The sequence below is a fragment of the Barbus barbus genome (genome assembly GCF_936440315.1).
Source record: "Barbus barbus genome assembly, chromosome: 50".
Taxonomy (NCBI): domain Eukaryota; kingdom Metazoa; phylum Chordata; class Actinopteri; order Cypriniformes; family Cyprinidae; genus Barbus; species Barbus barbus.
This window is the reverse complement of record NC_136728.1, coordinates 781302-800361: the sequence shown is the minus strand read 5'-3', so window position 1 is coordinate 800361 and position 19060 is coordinate 781302. Positions and strand designations below refer to the sequence as shown.

At 35.7% G+C, this 19060-nt stretch overlaps 1 protein-coding gene across 1 annotated transcript in view; it reads left to right on the top strand.

Annotated features, from left to right (window-relative positions):
- The window catches only part of LOC306868042 (excitatory amino acid transporter 2-like), a gene marked incomplete at its 3' end in the record, with an annotated part of 78231 nt that overhangs the window by 49432 nt on the left and 9739 nt on the right, over positions 1 to 19060 (top strand). Inside the window, exons 4-10 of the mRNA XM_079414029.1 lie at positions 762 to 1012; positions 7266 to 7410; positions 7503 to 7629; positions 7724 to 7957; positions 10052 to 10246; positions 13715 to 13849; positions 14015 to 14249. Coding sequence (XP_079270155.1) covers positions 762 to 1012; positions 7266 to 7410; positions 7503 to 7629; positions 7724 to 7957; positions 10052 to 10246; positions 13715 to 13849; positions 14015 to 14249 — 1322 coding nt within the window. The remainder of the gene's footprint in view (positions 1 to 761; positions 1013 to 7265; positions 7411 to 7502; positions 7630 to 7723; positions 7958 to 10051; positions 10247 to 13714; positions 13850 to 14014; positions 14250 to 19060) is intronic.

Sequence of the window (19060 nt, the reverse complement as noted above, 5' to 3'; positions counted from 1 at the left end):
AGAGGCTGACATTATGATCAACCTGAACCAGTATGTAGCGTGTAGAGATATACTCTCTGCCCAGATTCAGTCAAATGCAGCAAAGTTGATTGGACAGCGCTCCATTGTACAAATGGACAATGATCCAAAACATACACCAGTTTTTAAAGGTAAAAAAGTGGAATATTCTACAATGGCCGAGTCAGTCTCCTGATCTCAACATGAGTAGAATTTCACTTTCTGAAGACAAAACTAAAAACTAAAGGCAGAAAGACCCACAAACAAACAACAACTGAAGTCAGCTGCAGTAAAGGCCTGGCAAAGGATCACAAAGAAGGAAAACCAGTCACTGCTGATGTCAGTGAGTTCCAGACTTAAGGCAGTCATTGCCTGCTAAGGATTCTCAACAAAATTTTATTTAAAATTACATTTACTTGTCCAATTGCATTTGAGCCCCTGAAAATGGGGGGATTTTGTATAAAAATGGTTGTAATTCCCAAGCATTTTATGTTATATTTTTGTTCAACTCCTTAAATTAAAGCTTAAAATCTGCACTTCAATTTCATCTGGTTTTATTTTTAATTCTGCTCTGGGGGCATTCTGGTGGAGTCGAAATTATGAAAATTGTGCCAGTGTCCAAATATACATGTATATGGACCTAACTGTATATCTATCTATCTGACTGAGCTAGAGTGGTACAAAAAAAAATTAAAAATTTTGCATTAAAATTGAATATGACAGAATGATTGTGTAAAATAATATGCCACGTCTCCCTAACTAAGGTCTCGCTGGTCTGGATGCAAAGTCAAGTGGTCGCCTGGGTTCCAGAGCCATGATTTATTACATGACCACTACTATCATTGCTGCTGTGCTGGGGGTTATCCTGGTGCTCCTCATCCACCCCGGAAACCCAAAACTCAAGGAGAATCTAGGAGAAGGAGCAGTGAATGATGAGGTTTCCAGTCTTGATGCCTTTTTTGACCTTATCAGAAACCTCTTCCCTGAGAACCTGGTTCAGGCTTGCTTCCAGCAGGTAAGACGGGATGCCAGTAAATTACTGTAAAAACGGTTACAGTATTATTACTGTAATTGCATTTACAGTATAATAATGACTTTACTGTATTTTCATTTACAGTATCAGTGCTGTAGTGTTTATTTTCATGTAATTAATTTTTTTTACCTGTAAAAAACAAATCAAATTGTGGTACAGTACTGTAATCCATGATTTTTACCACCCTAACCCCATTAAAATCACAATATCTCATGAGTATTAGTTCTGATAATATTATTTTTAATTGTTGAACATTTTCTTTTTAAAAGTACAAATTACAAGTCTTGATCTCTAGGATGAACTAGCTGAAAAAAGGGCTTCACCACAGTCCCCTGGGCACTTTGTATCATGGCAAAACATACACATACTGAAAATCAAAAACAAGTAAGTACACTAACAGTCAAACGTTTTTGAACAGTTAGACTTTTGATGTTTTTAAACAATTCTCTTCTGCTCACCAAGCCTGCATTTATTTGATCCAAAATACAGCAAAAGCAGTAATACTGTGAAATATTTTTACTATTTAAAATAAAAGCTTTCTATTTGCATATATTTTAAAATGTAATTTATTCCTGTGATCAAAACAAAATTTTCAGCATCATTACTCCAGTCTCCAGTGTCACATGATCCTTCAGAAATCAGTCTAATATGCTGATAAACATTTATTATTATTATTATTATCATCATAGATATTTAAAACAGTGGAGTACATTTTTTTCAGGATTCTGTGATGAACAGAAAGATCCAAAGGTCAACATTTATCTTTTTTTTGGGGGGGGGGGGGGATTACTTTTTATTTAACAAGGATGGTTTAAATTGGTCAAAAGTGAAGATAAAGACATTTATAATGTCACAAAGGATTTCTATTTGAGATAAATGCGGTTCTTCTGACCTTTCTATTCATCAAGGAAACCTGAAAAAAATAGACTCTGTTTTCAACATAATAATTATAATGATAATAGTTTTTTTTTTTTTTTTTGCAGCAAATCAAAATATTAGAATGATTTCTAAAGGATCAGGTGACACTGAAGACTGGAATAATTCAAAAATTCAGCTTTGATGACAGGATAGTTTTCGAATAGAAAAGATTTTAAATAGTAAAAATATTTCAAAATTTTACTGTTTTTGCTGTACTTTGGATCAAATAAATGCAGGCTTGGTGAGCAGAAGAGGCTTCTTTAAAAACATTAAAAATCTTACTGTTCAAAAACTTTTGACTGGTAGTGTTAATAAAATTAAAATACAGTAAAAATGTTGTGTTAAATTTCAGTCATTTTGACAGTCAAAGTTGACAAGCTCTCCGATGAGAAACAGCAGGATGGGATTCAGGCAGATCCTTTTTCTTTGAACCCTGTTTCCAGAATTCCAGCTGATCTGTGACTTTCAATGCATTTGGTGCCACAAAGATTGACTGTATGAATGAACTTGCAAGCACAAGAAAAAAAAAAAAAAAAATTCAAAGCAGTGTTTACAGAATTTGCCTCAACTGTCAAACTTGGTGCTGTATGCACTATGATGTTAATAGTTAAATCTGAACGCACCTACAAGGGAAGGTACATAATTAGTTCATAATCCATCACATTCAAATTATTAAAGCTCCATTTTAGAGGAAAGTGCTAGAATGCTGAATTGATGGGTTTGATTCCAGGGGCGGTTCTAGGGTGAGTGGATATCCGAGGCTTAGCCCAGAGACATTAATTTATGTATCAGAATACACGGGATTCAAGTAAAATAAAACAGGCTATGTTGAAAAGTTACACTTAAAAGTGGCTTAATTTTTTTTTTAAAGCGACAAGTATAATTAATTATCATTTGGACTTAAAAATTGCATAAATAATATTATGAAATTAATGTTTTAAATATAAACACAAAATTTGAACAAAAATATGTAATGATAGAAAAAAAAAAATAGAATGATACTTTTAAAAATGAGACTAAAACCAGTACCAGTAGGTGACAGCAAGCCACTGTCTTAATGACTGAGCCATTGAGTCATTAAAAACAAACAGAATCAATTCATTAAAAACTGCTGATTCATTCAGGAACGAAGAAAGTGTTTTATGAATGGATCAGTGAATCACTGATTCAAGACATTCAAAAAAGGTAAAGTCATTCAGTAATGAAACACTGTAGTGTGCAGAGACACACAACATGGCTGTTTAGAACCATTTTTGCGGAATAGAGCAAAAAGACAATATTTTCTTCACAATTTAAATAACTTAATATTAACTTTTTGTTTATTGAATTTTGTTGCCCTGACACTCACCTGTCTGCCACAGACCATGCTAACCAATCTGTTCATATAATCTAGTCATTCTACATGTGTGTGTGTGTGTCCTAGAAAATATGTGCTTATAATACCATGATTTAAAATCTATATTTGTTGCTATACAGTAACAGTGATCTAATTTTGTCAGATGGGGATATCGGTATTATGAATTTATAGGCTACAGTAAGTTAAAGATACCTGAAGCAGCTGCATTTTGCTGTTTAAGTGCTGGTTTAATACATTTACATTTACATTCATGCATTTAGTAGACGCTTTTATCCAAAGCGACTTACACTGCATTTCAGTTTTTTTTCATTTACAGTTTCTACATTTGTATCAGCTCTTGCTTTCCCTGGGAATCGAATCCATGATATTGGCGTTGCTAGCGCCATGCTCTACTATTTGAGCTACAGGAAAGAAATAGAAATAATAAGTATAAGAAATAAGAAGTAATAGAAATTATTTTAATGTGCATGAAAACTCAATCTTGATGTGCACAAGACATGGTAATAAAAACATTCTGGGCTTCAGCCCCCTTAGTGCTGCCCCTGTTTGATTCCCAGGGAATTAATAACTTAATGTGTAGGGGAGCGCAAGGCACAAACTAACACGGGGTTAGTTGTAACACACATGGTTTAAATATTTCCACACATAATAGCATAACCAAATGTACAGTATTTACTAGCTGCCATATCAATGATCCGATATTCAATGATCTGCCATATATTAGATCCGATAACATTTTAAGCTGTCATATGGTTATGTTACAACGTGCCCCTCACATGTTGCAATGTACCCCACCTATAGGGCATGTTATCACATTTCACTCCCATTCTTTTGAGATAAATAACGAAAAACATATACACTGTAATTATGAAACAATTCTGTAATGGTACTGTAATTATACTCTGAACCCCACGTGGATTTACACAAACTAAGAAAGTCAAACAGTGTTAGGTTGTGCTCCGTGCTCCCCTACTTTAAATACAATATAACTTGCTTTGGATAAAAGCATCTGGCAAATGCATGAATGTAAATGCAATGTAAAACAAAATGTATTTTGGGTTACCTAATTTAGCATTTCTGTAAAATTGGACAGCTGCCAGTATTCTGCCCTCATATTGAGGATCATGTTTTTGCTTGGAGAAATCTCCTGAAACGACACCCTTTTAGTGTTACTATAGTTTATGACCAGAAAAAAACAAAACACAACTACCGTACAGTAATACAAACATTTTTAATAAAATAAACATTTTTGGTAACACTTTACAATAAGGTGTCATTTGTTAACATTAGGTAATGTATTAACTAACATGAACAAACAATGAGCAATGCATTTATTACACTATTTATTAATCTTTGTTAATGTTAGTTAATGAAAATACAGTTGTTCATTGTTTATTCATGTTAGTTCACAGTGCATTAACTAATGTTAACAAACACAACTTGTGATTTTAATAATGCATTAGTAAATGCTGAAATTAACATTAAGATTAATAAGTGCTGTAGAAGTATTGTTCATTCTTAGTTCATGTTTACTAATGTTTTTAACTAACGTTAATGTTAACTAATGAATGAAAAAGTAAACGGTTCTGGAGTTATTGGAGAATTTGGCTACTTTAGTAACATTAGTTAAGTTGATGAAAGCTCACCTTTTGTTCTGACGGCAATCACAGGAAAAGACGCCAGTACTCCTCCGATGCACACAACATGACCACACGACCACAAACTTGAAAATAAAATACAAAAGATGTACTTTACGGTGGTATTTCTTAACTCAGTTTTCCTCAGTATTTGATGTTAGCTCGCGGTTTTATTTTTCATCCCTCACTGAATAGGGACCGTCTCTAAAGTTACATACAACATTGGTACACACGTTTCTAACTTAAATAGCATTTAAAGAGTATTACACTTGTGCTAAAGAGGCAGTGTACAAAAGATATTATGCTTCTCCGTTCGTTAACTTTGGCTAACTGACATTATTAACTTACCAGCTGATGTTATCATCAATGACATTCACAAGAAGAGGTTCCAAAATACACCTCCGACGTTGCAGACAAAATCTAGACTAGAAACTTGAAAAGAACAAACAAAAGTAGTACTTGAAAATACTGTTTAAAATCTCGACTGAAACAGTGTTGTTGCCTACGCACTTTACCTCAGTAATGTTATTTCATGTTAGTTCGTTGTTAAGCTTAAGTATGACTTGCCAGATTAACTAACTTGCATTAAAGGGAACCTACAGCAGAACCTAAAAATGTGTTTCTTGGTTTAACTAAGGTTTATTTTGACTAATATAGGTGACCTCAATTTACTCACCAGTCGATGTTATCACCGTTATGGCGGTGTTAATCGGCCGTCAGTCTGAAAAAAAGGCCCCAACTCCCGACAGGAAAAAGGACACGATGAATAATGTTAGTTTGCTGTTAACAAGTTAAAACATCTTAAAATATCTTAGTTTTGCATAAAACAAAAATAATATACTAACCATTTGTCCAGTTAACAGTACAACGTTTCTCTTTTGTCCTTTTACCACTGCTTCCACCAAAGAGTAAATAAGAAATCTCCCTTGCCATTGGTCAGTTTTTCGCGGGTAAGTGCACTACTGTAAATTTACAGTAGTTTACTGTAATATATATATATATATATATATATATATATATATTCCCACAATCCTTCGCAGTTTACAGTAAAATACTATATATACATTTTAAAGTATCTTACTGTACATATTACAGTAAAATACTGTTCAAATTACAAAAATCGGTTACAATGTACATATTGTGTAAATACATAGTAATTTCTGCTGTTTTTAATATTTATTATGTATTTAATATTTTAACACATTTGTTGCTGTTTAACATGTTACAAATAATTATGATAGCCGTGCTAATGTTCTTTCCTATTGCTTTTGGTTCACATTGGTCATTAAAGGAATAGTTCACCCACATGTGTGGGTTTTCAAATTTTCAAATGTGGATTTGCTGAAAATGTCCTCACCCTCAGGCCATTAAAGATGTAGATAAGTTTGTTTCTTCATCAGAACAGATTTGGAGAAATTTAGCATCGCCAAACACAATATACCAAAAAAGGAAAATACAGCTAAATGTGGCATTATAATGGGTTTATGTGGATATTATTTTAAATTCACTCCAATTAAAAATTGTTTTAATATATTTAATGTAAAATCAATCAATCCATTTAGGCCTGGTTTACAATTATACTGTTATGTTGAATGGCTATAATATGTAATTGCTCATTTTATGCAATTACTAGGGCCGGGACTCGATTAAAAAAAATAATCTAATTAATTACAGGCTTTGTAATTAATTAATCGAAATTAATCGCATTTTAATCGCATATTAATATTTGACCTGAGAACAGTGAGAAGTAAGTTTTTTCATATGGATTTTAAAATTTCCCATCCACAGGGCCAACCAAAGCGGTCTCATCAGCTTCTTTGTCCATGTTCACTGTGGTTTGTTTTTGTCTGAACGCTAGTTGGTGCTCCAGTATAATCGGAATAAAAATAAGTGCGATTAAAATGCGTTAAAAAAATTTAATGCGTTATTTTTGTGTAATTAATTAATCTAAATTAACGCGTTAAAGTCCCGGCCCTAGCAATTACACAAGTATTTAACATGAAATATTCAAAATATTATCGTCATGTTGTTTCCACATTCTTTTGGTGATTCAGTGTGAAATTATATTTATGATACAATTTAGGTTAGGTTGTCATTAATAGCGGAATTAATTACAGAATTCTGTGCAATTTATGAATTATTCTTAATCGATCAACAATCCCAGTACTTTAGTTGTATTTACATTTACAAGTACCTGCATGCAGTTATCAATGTATTAAATGTTTAATTTAATAACGTGCATTGCAGCTAAAGACATATGATATAAAGTGAGAGTGGAAGAATAAATTGGTGTAATTTATTGACGTGATGTTGAAATGCACAGATCCAGACCGTCGTGAAGAAGGTAGAAGTTCAGCCTGATTTCGAAGACACCAACAGCACTGACTATCTGTCCAATGCCACCAAACCACCCCCGATTTTCATAGACAAGAAATCTCTCCAGTTCAAGAGCGGAATGAACGTGCTGGGTAGGGCGACCATACTCACAGATATCTATAGATAATGCCTTCACTTTTCATTCATTTATTGATTGAAATCTTTGTCTTTCATTATGTTCCAGGTGTAATTGGATTCTTCATTGCTTTTGGAATTTGTATGGGCAAGATGGGAGAGAAAGCTAGGCTCATGATTGACTTCTTCAGCATACTCAATGAGATTGTGATGAAGCTGGTTATCATGATCATGTGGTCAGTTGCACTTTTTATGTCCTCTAGCTGATTACGAAGTCCAGTAATAATACGTTTTATACCGATGGACTCACATAATGGACTGACTGTATAGGTACTCTCCCTTTGGCATCGCCTGCTTGATCTGTGGAAAGATCATCTCTATCAAAGATCTGGAGGTGGTGGGCAGGCAGCTGGGGATGTACATGGTGACGGTTATTATTGGTCTGATCATCCATGGTGCCATATTCCTGCCATGCATCTACTTTGCCATTGTACGGAAAAACCCCTTCACGTTCTTCATGGGCATCTTCCAGGCCTGGATCACGGCTCTGGGCACAGCCTCTAGGTTGATATATTCATTCTATGCAGCCATGCATTTGTAAATGTTATCAAAGTGTAATATTACATGACCTGAAAGATTTTTTTTTATTATTGTTCTAAGGCTTCTCACAAAACACGCAACATGACACATAAGAAACAGTCTGGTTTGGTGTTACTGACCAGTCACCACATTTGATTTACTGTAGACTGAATAAGGAGTGAAATTTCTTTCTGTTCATCACATGAAGAGGTTGCTTCAGAAGATTTGGATTTATTTAGTCACTTTCATTTCCTTTATGGAACCTAAAACTGTTGACTTTCATTGTATGGACAAAAACAGCTGAAACATTCTTTACGTAGCTTTTTTTTTTCTTCTTCGGAAAAACAATTATACTGGTAATTGTATTGGCAAATATCATCTAGCACTATTTATCATTGCGTGTCTGTGCGTGCTTCAATACATGGTATATGAGCACACAAATGTTAAATGGGTCATGAACTACCTTTATTATTTTTTACTGTTCTCTGAGGTCCACTTATAATGTTATCAAGATTTTTACATCGAAAACATCATAACTGAGAAGTAATAGGCTATTTTCTGTCCTGTTGTTGACCTCCTCATCAGAACGCTCTGTTTGAATAGATGTGGAGGATTGTAGACTATGAAGTAAACGCCCACTCCTATGATTGGCAAACACTTCTGTATGTTTGACAGCGTACATATTTCACAGATGGACGCTGCTGTGATTTAGGCCAAAAACGCATAAATAACTCAATACATATCAAACGATTTGTAATAACAGACAAAGCAATAGTGATCACGTAATGAAAACAGTTACTCACTTGTGTTGTGACATTACTGCTGGATTCAATATAGTCACACAACATCGTCTTTTAGTTTCAATCTTTCTGAAAATCCTGCATCCAATTGTTCCTTGTTTATAAAAGAATCTGCTTCAATCAGTAACAGATCTTACTGACACGGTCTGGATCTTCATTAAGAATAAAGTTCATCCACACTTTCCTAACGTTGGGATCAGAAGGAAGGCAATGCATATACTGTTTTTCCACAGCTTGGCACTGTATAACAACACAGATTAATATTTAAACCAATGATAGTTATATATATATATATGATTTTGGGTGGGTTTCCAACATAAACGATGATTAATTCTGCTTAAAATAAGACAGCCACACAACTTCTTGTTTTTTTTTACTTGTATTTCTTTCATTTGAAATGATAATAGAGAAACAATACACATTTGGCACCAAACACATCAGTGATAATATCAATCACAGCCCACTTGTTCATCTGAAATGAAATATTGACCCATTTTGATCAAAATATTAATCAAGTCCTTGTGTGCGAAAACACTATATGTGTAAGTCAATGAAACCAGTCTTATCTGCGTTTATGTTAGACACTGAAGGAGTCCAGTAGAGGTGTCGACTGAAGTAAACGTTGTCCTTGAATCACAATTATAATGTGTATTGTAGAGCGGCAAAGCACTCCTTAACATAACTCCATGGAAGAGAAAGAATCAGGTTGACTTTAGTCCTTGTCAACGCCACCAACGAAGATTCCAATTCAATCCACAACACTGTCATATGTATCAAGCATAACATAGACAAAAACCCTTCTACAAACATTTGCCTCTCTCTTAAACACTATAAACAGGCAGTGATGTAGAATTGGTATGCATATCTAAAAAGGCAGTGATGTAGAATCGGTGGGTGGGGCTAAATAGGCAGGAATGTAGAATCAGTGGGCGGGGCTAAACAGACAGTGATGTAGAAGCAGGCGTTTATCTTCTTCTGTGGAGGCGGTGTTTATACACACTATTACATCAAAGAGTAGAACATTCCACAAGCTGTCGTTTTGGCAGACAGCCTTCAATATAAGCTGTTTTTAGATTAATGAGAAAGTTTTGAGTTCTGAAACTTACAGGATCTTTTTTTATGGTACTGTGACCTCTTTATATGTCAAAAGATCAAGGGAATTTTGGTTTCTCAGTTCATGACCCCTTTAAAGTACATACATTTATATATATTGCAACATAACCACAAGCAATAATATATTATCTGAGTAAGAATTGTTTTCCTCTTCTTCTTCTTCTAGCGCTGGCACTCTGCCCGTAACGTTCCGGTGTCTTGAGGAAAACCTTGGTATTGACAAGAGAGTTACACGTTTTGTGCTTCCTGTTGGAGCAACGATTAACATGGACGGAACGGCCCTCTATGAGGCTGTGGCTGCCATTTTTATTGCCCAGATGAACGGAATTTATTTAGATCCTGGTCAAATCATCACTGTCAGGTAAGACAGAAGAGGCTACTTTTCAAAAATATATAATATGACGTAACATCCACCTAATTACTTAATGTACTGTGCACCAACTGAATGTTTCAGATAGGTGGAGCTGAGAATAAATCATGTATTAAGCATATTTTCCTGGGTTTTTGTTGGTAATTATAATCAACTATATTATTTCCTATCCACAGCAGTGACATAGCACCAATTATTGCTGCTGCTTCTTCTTTTTTAACAAAGCAATAAGTTAATCAAATCTAGCCCACTATCAAAACAATACACATTCTGACTGCTGACACATTACATTGGTGTATAATTTATCTACATGCTGTTAACATTTCTTCTACAGCAGGGGTGTTCACATCAATGATACTACAAGAGTTTCTTGTAATGATTTTTACATTAGTTGGAAATGTCTTATCAGAAGTTTATGTTGGATGCCTTTCATAGAGTCTGAAGCTATGGGATCTCCCTCCAGGTGTGATGATTTTCTAAAGCCTCTATATAGAAGCATGTCAGTTCTTTGGATGATGGCGCTAACACCGCCCACTGAGACATAGTGTCACTGATGCCTCAAAAGGACATGCTAGTACCGTCACAACTCTAGAATGCTGTGCTTTCATGGACTTGTTGAACTGTTCACACTTTGATCCCAGATAACAAATAACCGTTGAAACAATGTTGAATGAATGAATGAGGGATTTATATAGTGTTTTATTGTGTATTACTGTACACCCAAAGTGTTTTACAATCATGTGGGGGGGATCTCTCCTCAACCAGCCACAGAGCTCACGACACACCAGCTACAGGTGGAGAGGAGACAGAGGGATAGAGCCAATTAAGTGGATGGGGATTATTAGGAGTCCATGATTGACAATGGCCAGTGGAGGGAATTTGGTTACACCCCTACTCTTTACGAGAAGTGCCATGGGATTTTATTTTTTAGGTGTCCCCAAAGAGTCAGGACCTCAGTTTAACGTCTCATCCGAAACAGTGTTTTTTTTACAGTGTAGTGTTTCTGTCACTATTCTGGGGCATTAGGACCTACACAGACCAGGGTGAGCACCTCCTGCTGGTCTCACTAACACCTCTTTCAGCAGAATGTTGATATGTAGACGCTAACTGCATTGAATTAATGTTGCAAAGTGATATTGGTTTAGTATCACTTTTGCACCTGCAATTAATGATGAAACAATGTCGAACCCTAACCCTAAATAAAAAAGCAAAAAAAAAAAAGCAATGAATCAATCTTACCTTTTTTATTACTCAAATAATTATTTTTGTATTTTTTAGTGCTCAAATAAATCTGTCTATTATTTTATAATTGAAAAACTATGCAGGAACATGTATAATGACTAAAATAGCTTGTATAATTCTGCAATCCATTTGGTGGTTATTTTTCCTCAAACAGGGGGGTGGGGGGACTATAAATAGTTTCAGAAAAAATATTGCAGGAATCTCATTTTTCATGGTATCTTCTTCAAATTTGAAATATGAACTTATGAGACACATGGCTTTCGATCCATTACTTTTCTGGATTGCTCCAGGACTTATTTCATGTATTTGTATATGAAATAAAAAAACATTCAGTGTGGAAAAATATTTTTCAAGGCACGTCAGTGCCTATAACTTTTTATCTTTTTGAGCATTATCAACTCTGGATGATAGATAGTAAAGCCCAGAGTCTCTTCTTTCCAAAGATACCTAATTTGTTTGTGTAAGCACACTTTGTCACAAACTGTTACCATTTTAATTTAGGTAGGTTATTTTCACCTGCGAGGCCACAAATGGGGGTGAAGGTTAACAGGATACCAGAAGGCGTGTGAAATACGTCACATTATTAATCAAACAAGACTTATTTCATCAAAATTTTTACATCAATCTCAACCAAGATGATGGGATGAAATCTCAACATTGTATCAGTGTCACCTTGCTATCTGGGATATTATTTAAAAACGAAAGTGCTTCACTGAGGCTCTTTTTTCCTGAGGAAAGAAGGGCAATTGGCTATCCTCTATCACTCTAGTTATGCAATTATTCAGGCACTGCATTAGCTAGAGTTTTGCAGATCCGATGCTGAGCTCAAGGCTATGAAGAGTCAGTCTCTGGCTCTTCCCAGACCGTCGCTCCATGATTGTAAATTCCTGTGTTAAGGCAGATACTCATTCTTTGTTGGAGAAAGGAGCCAAAGGGAATGGAAATGCCTCTTTCCCAGAAACAATCCCTTAATTTTCAGTCTGTATTTTCTTGTGCTGAAAAAGGATGACTGATTGTGGCCAATCCTGCGCTTGCAACTGCTGGACTTCACACTCAAGATGTGGAATTGAGAAAAGTTGACAAAAGATTTTATAGGTCTGTGTCATGCTCTGTTGGTTTTTATGGCAGCAGTTATACAGGCGAATCTAATCCATGTAATCCATGTTCAATGGGCATCCGTTCCTATTGGCATACACACTGCAGACTCAGAGTTATGTGCATATGTTATATGACTGTTCGACTTATATCGTGCAAGCATCACCAGATTTTGACTTAAAGAGTCCGAAAAAGTCACCGCAAAATGATGATGACAGATGCCTCATTATTGTGTTGGGACAGGTTTGCAAAGGGTGCCTGGCCTGTGGAGTCTGGAGGGAATAAATTAATACATTTGGGAAATTCCTCTTCTCTTGAAGTTTAAGGGACAATCTTGTACCTTCTCCTGGAGAAGTGGAGGTTGGACTTGGGGCTCCCAAAGGGGCCATGTCAATGGTCTGACTATCTCTAAGTTAAGAATGTCTCTTTGGCTAGTTTCAGTGATCCAGTGTCTTATAAGTTACAAGAGTTGCCCTGCCTTGTGATAACCCAGACTTATTCTACTTAATAAAATGGCCCTGGGCTGTGGAGAGGAGCTTAAAGCAGCATCTGTCAATTAACTGTTGTGATTCTTTATGGCTTTAGATGTAGTCACTCCTGGGTGGAGTTCTTTAAATGTGAGTTACTACCACAGTGTCTTGTCCCCTAATTTAGGTAACTATGGTTATAGTCTTGACCCAAACATTTTACTTTGATACTAGATATGGTGATGACAGTGCCATAATGATCTGTGCATTTTGCTGTTTGTTTATACATAAAAATAAATAAATAAATAAAATATACTTAAAAAATGACAATGTATATTTAGAATGCAACAATGCAAAATACAGTTTGATGGTCTGTTTCAGTTTCAGTTTCATTTTACTACTGTTCTTCCAAAATGGATGTACCACAAAGCTTGTATTTTAAAAAGGCAAGACTCTTATACTACATTTTAAGGTGTACTGGAGAAATGAGGCCTATGTGTTCAGTAACGTTTTAGTCAAAATTCAGAACATCGTTGTCCTTTTTTAAGCAGTAGGTTGTTCTTTTAATTTTTAGTTGTTCTGGACAAGATTTTCTACTAAATGCTTTATGTGTAAATCTGAATGAAACTAAAGTGCTTGCCTTCCCATCATTTAGTCTTACGGCAACACTTGCCAGCGTTGGGGCAGCGAGTATCCCCAGTGCCGGACTGGTCACCATGTTACTCATTCTGACAGCTGTTGGACTTCCTACTCAAGATATCAGTCTGCTGGTGGCTGTTGACTGGCTTCTGTGAGTAGTCTGATTCTAGAACTATTTGATCCCAATTGGGACTTTTAAATATTCGATGACAGCACTCCCTGCATATTTCATATTTAAGGTGATCCTACTCTTGTTCAGGAAATGTATGTGACTGCTGAACAGAGCCTTCCATCTTTTTTTGTTTTTTCTCCTCAGGGATCGTTTCCGTACCTCAGTTAATGTGGTTGGAGACTCGTATGGGGCTGGCATCGTCTACCATCTGTCCAAGGCAGAGCTGGATGCTCTAGACGCCCAACATGGGAAGTCTGATGACATAGAGATGATGACCAAGCCCCAGTCCTACTATGATGACCTCAAAAACCATCATGAAAACAACTCCAACCAGTGCGTCTATGCTGCTCAAAATTCAATCTTATTAGATGATTGCAAGGTACAAGTCACGCTTATGGACGTAGAGACATCTACATAACACATCCCTGCATGCTCTACATGTCTCTTTTCTGATATCTTTTGTATGTTTGCACATATGTATATGCACAAACATGTATGTGTGCATGTACATACATGGTAGCTACAGTATAATTGCATATGTACTCATATTTCTTTGCTTCTTTTCCTGGAGCATATTTTGAGCATATTACAACATAATATTGTATGTTTTTGTTGTTTTTTTTTGTTTTTTTTTTATCTCAGTGCATCAAAATCTATATCAAATCAATGAATTCATTATTATTTTAACCATGAACTCTGCAGTTAGTAGCTTTTTTCCTACATTAGTTATTTAAATGTTATGTGCAGTTGAACTAAATTCAGTTGAGATAATCAGCTAAAAGCTATACCAATCAAAGCTCCTTTCCACCAGCAGGCCGAATATTCAGGGTTTGGTGTGGAGCGGTTTTACTTGAGCATGATACGAATGCAAACCATTAGCAAATCTGGCTGCATAAAACCTGCAGTGATGTGATAATGTGTTTAGTGCAGTACACTATTATTCTACAAGGCTTTTTCTTCAATTAGCTAGCTCATTAAAACTCATATATCAATATAGGACTCATATAATATTGTGTCCCTACGGGGGGCAAAGAGGGGGCATTGCCCTCCCAGAAATAATTTTTGCCTCCCCAGTTTTCTTAATCAGCTTTAATTATTTAGATTGGGAATAGATCATTATTTTGAGGAGCATGTGCACACCGTCTGAGCGCAAATGATGCATTTTGATTTGCGCAGATTGATCAGCGTCTGACTTGAAGCAGTGCGTGTCATCAAATTAGGCAACAACAAGAGCGATTCGAGCAGACACTGATTACGGTCATCACAGTTTCTCTGGCCCGGCTGGCTACATAAGCTCTGATGACCTCTAATTCATGATTTACCAGACTTAGCGTTTTTCATTTTGTGCTTTAAAATAACAAACTCTTAAAAATGATAAAACTATAAAAATGATAGTTATATTAATATCATGGGCGCCTGCAGGATTTCTTCCGAGGGTACGCACTTATAAGAATTACCCGAGCCTGTCTTCCACTTCTCCCAAAACAGCTTATACTAGCTACTGTTATTAATATAGTTCAGTTTTGTATGTAATGGAAAAGTGATTGTTTAGTTTTTTTTCATAAAGTTAATTTAGGAAAATGATTGGAGCATTTTTTGTTTGTTAAATGCATTTTTTAAGCAAGGACCAAGCAGCCAGCAGCAGCAGTGAGTTAATCATTGTGTTTGATTAATTTAGCCGTATCAAATCATCACGACTTGCCTAAAATAAAATCTTTAGATATAAAACAGTTCAAGCATATCACAATATTAGTTTAAATATTTAACCTACAGTATATAAATGTGTGCTGTTAGACGCATATCCAACAGTTTGTGTGGAGAGTGTAAGCCGCGCTCTGCAGGACACGCCAGCACTTGCATTTTTTTCTTACAGTAGAAACAACTTAAAATAGCCTACACCGTAATTTTAGCTCATTATGGTAAGAGTAATACATCATTCGGAACTTTAAATGGTCTACTTTTATTTGTGTGCATTCACAATATCAACAAAACATTGTGCTTTTATAAAATAGCCTAAATGGGAAAACAGAGGATGCGCTTTCTGCGCTCTTGAACAGGAGCGCTTCACAATGATGAACCGAAACTCAGCAAAATTAACTCCCAGATATGATAAACATATCTATAGAAAGCTTTAACTTACCATTTTAAAATGAAATAATTCAAATCAAAAGCAAAAACCTTTTCATTATGTAATCCATGAAGACGCATTTCTCTCTAAAGGCACTTACAATGAGGAGAAGGCGAGTCATTTTTTTCATCACCATGACACCGTCTAAAATATAAAAAAATGGAAAAGCCTAAAACAGGCCCGCTTATAATTTGCGTTTATTTTATAATTTTATACAATTAAAAAATAAAACTGAAATTATAATGGCATATGTAAAACTTTGTCCTTTAATTGTATAGCTGCGTGTATTTTCTGATATTTATGTTGCTCTGTCCTGAATACCTTAAAATTTAAAGGATTAGTTTAACTAGCTACTTATAGCCTACTATTTCTACAAACTAAACAAAAGGGGAATTAAGAATGAAAGAGTAGACCAGTCCTCCTGAGTCTATCTTTTTTTTTCTTTTTTTTTTGTGTATAATAGACAGAATGCCTGCTCCTGTTTTCTGCTGTCTGTTGTGCTTGCATGCTCTGGAAGCAAAAAATAACTTAACAAAAACTAACCCAGTTTATCAAAAATGCAATCCATTGTAGAAGCCTTGCAAATTAACCATTCATAAATGCTTGTATTATTGTTGTACCTTGCTATTTATATATATACATACAGGTCCTTTTCAAAAAATTAGCATATTGTGATAAAGTTCATTATTTTCTGTAATGTACTGATAAACATTAGACTTTCATATATTTTAGATTCATTACAACACAACTGAAGTAGTTCAAGCCTTTTATTGTTTTAATATTGATGATTTTGGCATACAGCTCATGAAAACCCAAAATTCCTATCTCAAAAAATTTGCATATTTCATCCGACCAATAAAAGAAAAGTGTTTTTAATACAAAAAAAGTCAACCTTCAAATAATTATGTTCAGTTATGCACTCAATACTTGGTCGGGAATCCTTTTGCAGAAATGACTGCTTCAATGCGGCGTGGCATGGAGGCAATCAGCCTGTGGCACTGCTGAGGTGTTATGGAGGCCCAGGATGCTTCGATAGCGGCCTTAAGCTCATCCAGAGTGTTGGGTCTTGCGTCTCTCAACTTTCTCTTCACAATATCCCACAGATTCTCTATGGGGTTCAGGTCAGGAGAGTTGGCAGGCCAATTGAGCACAGTAATACCATGGTCAGTAAACCATTTACCAGTGGTTTTGGCACTGTGAGCAGGTGCCAGGTCGTGCTGAAAAATGAAATCTTCATCTCCATAAAGCTTTTCAGCAGATGGAAGCATGAAGTGCTCCAAAATCTCCTGATAGCTAGCTGCATTGACCCTGCCCTTGATAAAACACAGTGGACCAACACCAGCATCACTGACTGTGGGTACTTGACACTGGACTTCAGACATTTTGGCATTTCCCTCTCCCAGTCTTCCTCCAGACTCTGGCACCTTGATTTCCGAATGACATGCAAAATTTGCTTTCATCCGAAAAAAGTACTTTGGACCACTGAGCAACAGTCCAGTGCTGCTTCTCTGTTCAAAAGTGGCTTGACCTGGGGAATGCGGCACCTGTAGCCCATTTCCTGCACACGCCTGTACACGGTGGCTCTGGATGTTTCTACTCCAGACTCAGTCCACTGCTTCCGCAGGTCCCCCAAGGTCTGGAATCGGTCCTTCTCCACAATCTTCCTCAGGGTCCGGTCACCTCTTCTCGTTGTGCTGTGTTTTCTGCCACACTTTTTCCTTCCCACAGACTTCCCACTGAGGTGCCTTGATACAGCACTCTGGGAACAGCCTATTCGTTCAGAAATTTCTTTCTGTGTCTTACCCTCTTGCTTGAGGGTGTCAATGATGGCCTTCTGGACAGCAGTCAGGTCGACAGTCTTCCATGATTGCGGTTTTGAGTAATGAACCAGGCTGGGAGTTTTTAAAAGCCTCAGGAATCTTTTGCAGGTGTTTAGAGTTAATTAGTTGATTCAGATGATTAGGTTAATAGCTCATTTAGAGAACCTTTTCATGATATGCTAATTTTTTGAGATAGGAATTTTGGGTTTTCATGAGCTGTATGCCAAAATCATCAATATTAAAACAATAAAAGGCTTGAACTACTTCAGTTGTGTTGTAATGAATCTAAAATATATGAAAGTCTAATGTTTATCAGTACATTACAGAAAATAATGAACTTTATCACAATATGCTAATTTTTTTAAAAGGACCTGTATATATTAATTAAAAAAAGACGTTTTGTTATAGAGTCATAGAGCAGTTTGTGTATTTGTCATTGAGCATTCTATATATATATATATATTATATATACAGGTCAAATGGTTTTAGTGTCAAGGTATACGGTATGTATCTTGGAGCACAGAATTCTAAATGACAGAAACAAAACTATTCATCACTATGCAATGTTTTATAGTAAAAATTAAACAACTGCATATACTGTATATTTCCTGAATGAAATAGAGTTAATCTAAAAAAGTGGCCAAAAGCAGAAGTGTTTGCCACTGTAAGCAGAGCCTGTAGTTTACACAGTGAGTTTTTAAAAGCTCAGCTGTCAATGAATTGTGCTCATAAACGGCTGTTGAGATGGTATTCTCACTTGAAACTAAGTCGAAGCTTTGACCCAGAAACATTACTATCGGTCAATATCGGTCAATATGATGGTAACAACACAAAGGAGCAATACAATATTGTTCCACTATCCGGATCACTTTCAGAACCGAAAGGTAAAAACAGCCAACTGTCCGACTTTTACATTTTACATTCAAAATATCTTTTTGGTTGCATTTGTTTGCTGAAAGGAGTGTACACTGTAAAAAATTTACCTGTAAATTAATGGTAAAATACTGGCAGCAGGGTTTCCAGCTGTGTACCGTAATTTTACATTTTCATTACCGTAATCTAAATTACAACTTCTCTGTAATTTAACAGTAAAATACTGGCAGCAGGGTTTCCAGCTTTGTACTCCTTTGTAATCCTGCAGTTTCATTACTGTATTCTAAGTTACGTATTATTTAACTTTAATATCTATATATGTACTTGTACAAATAAACTGGTATTGCAATATTTAATGTATAATATTTT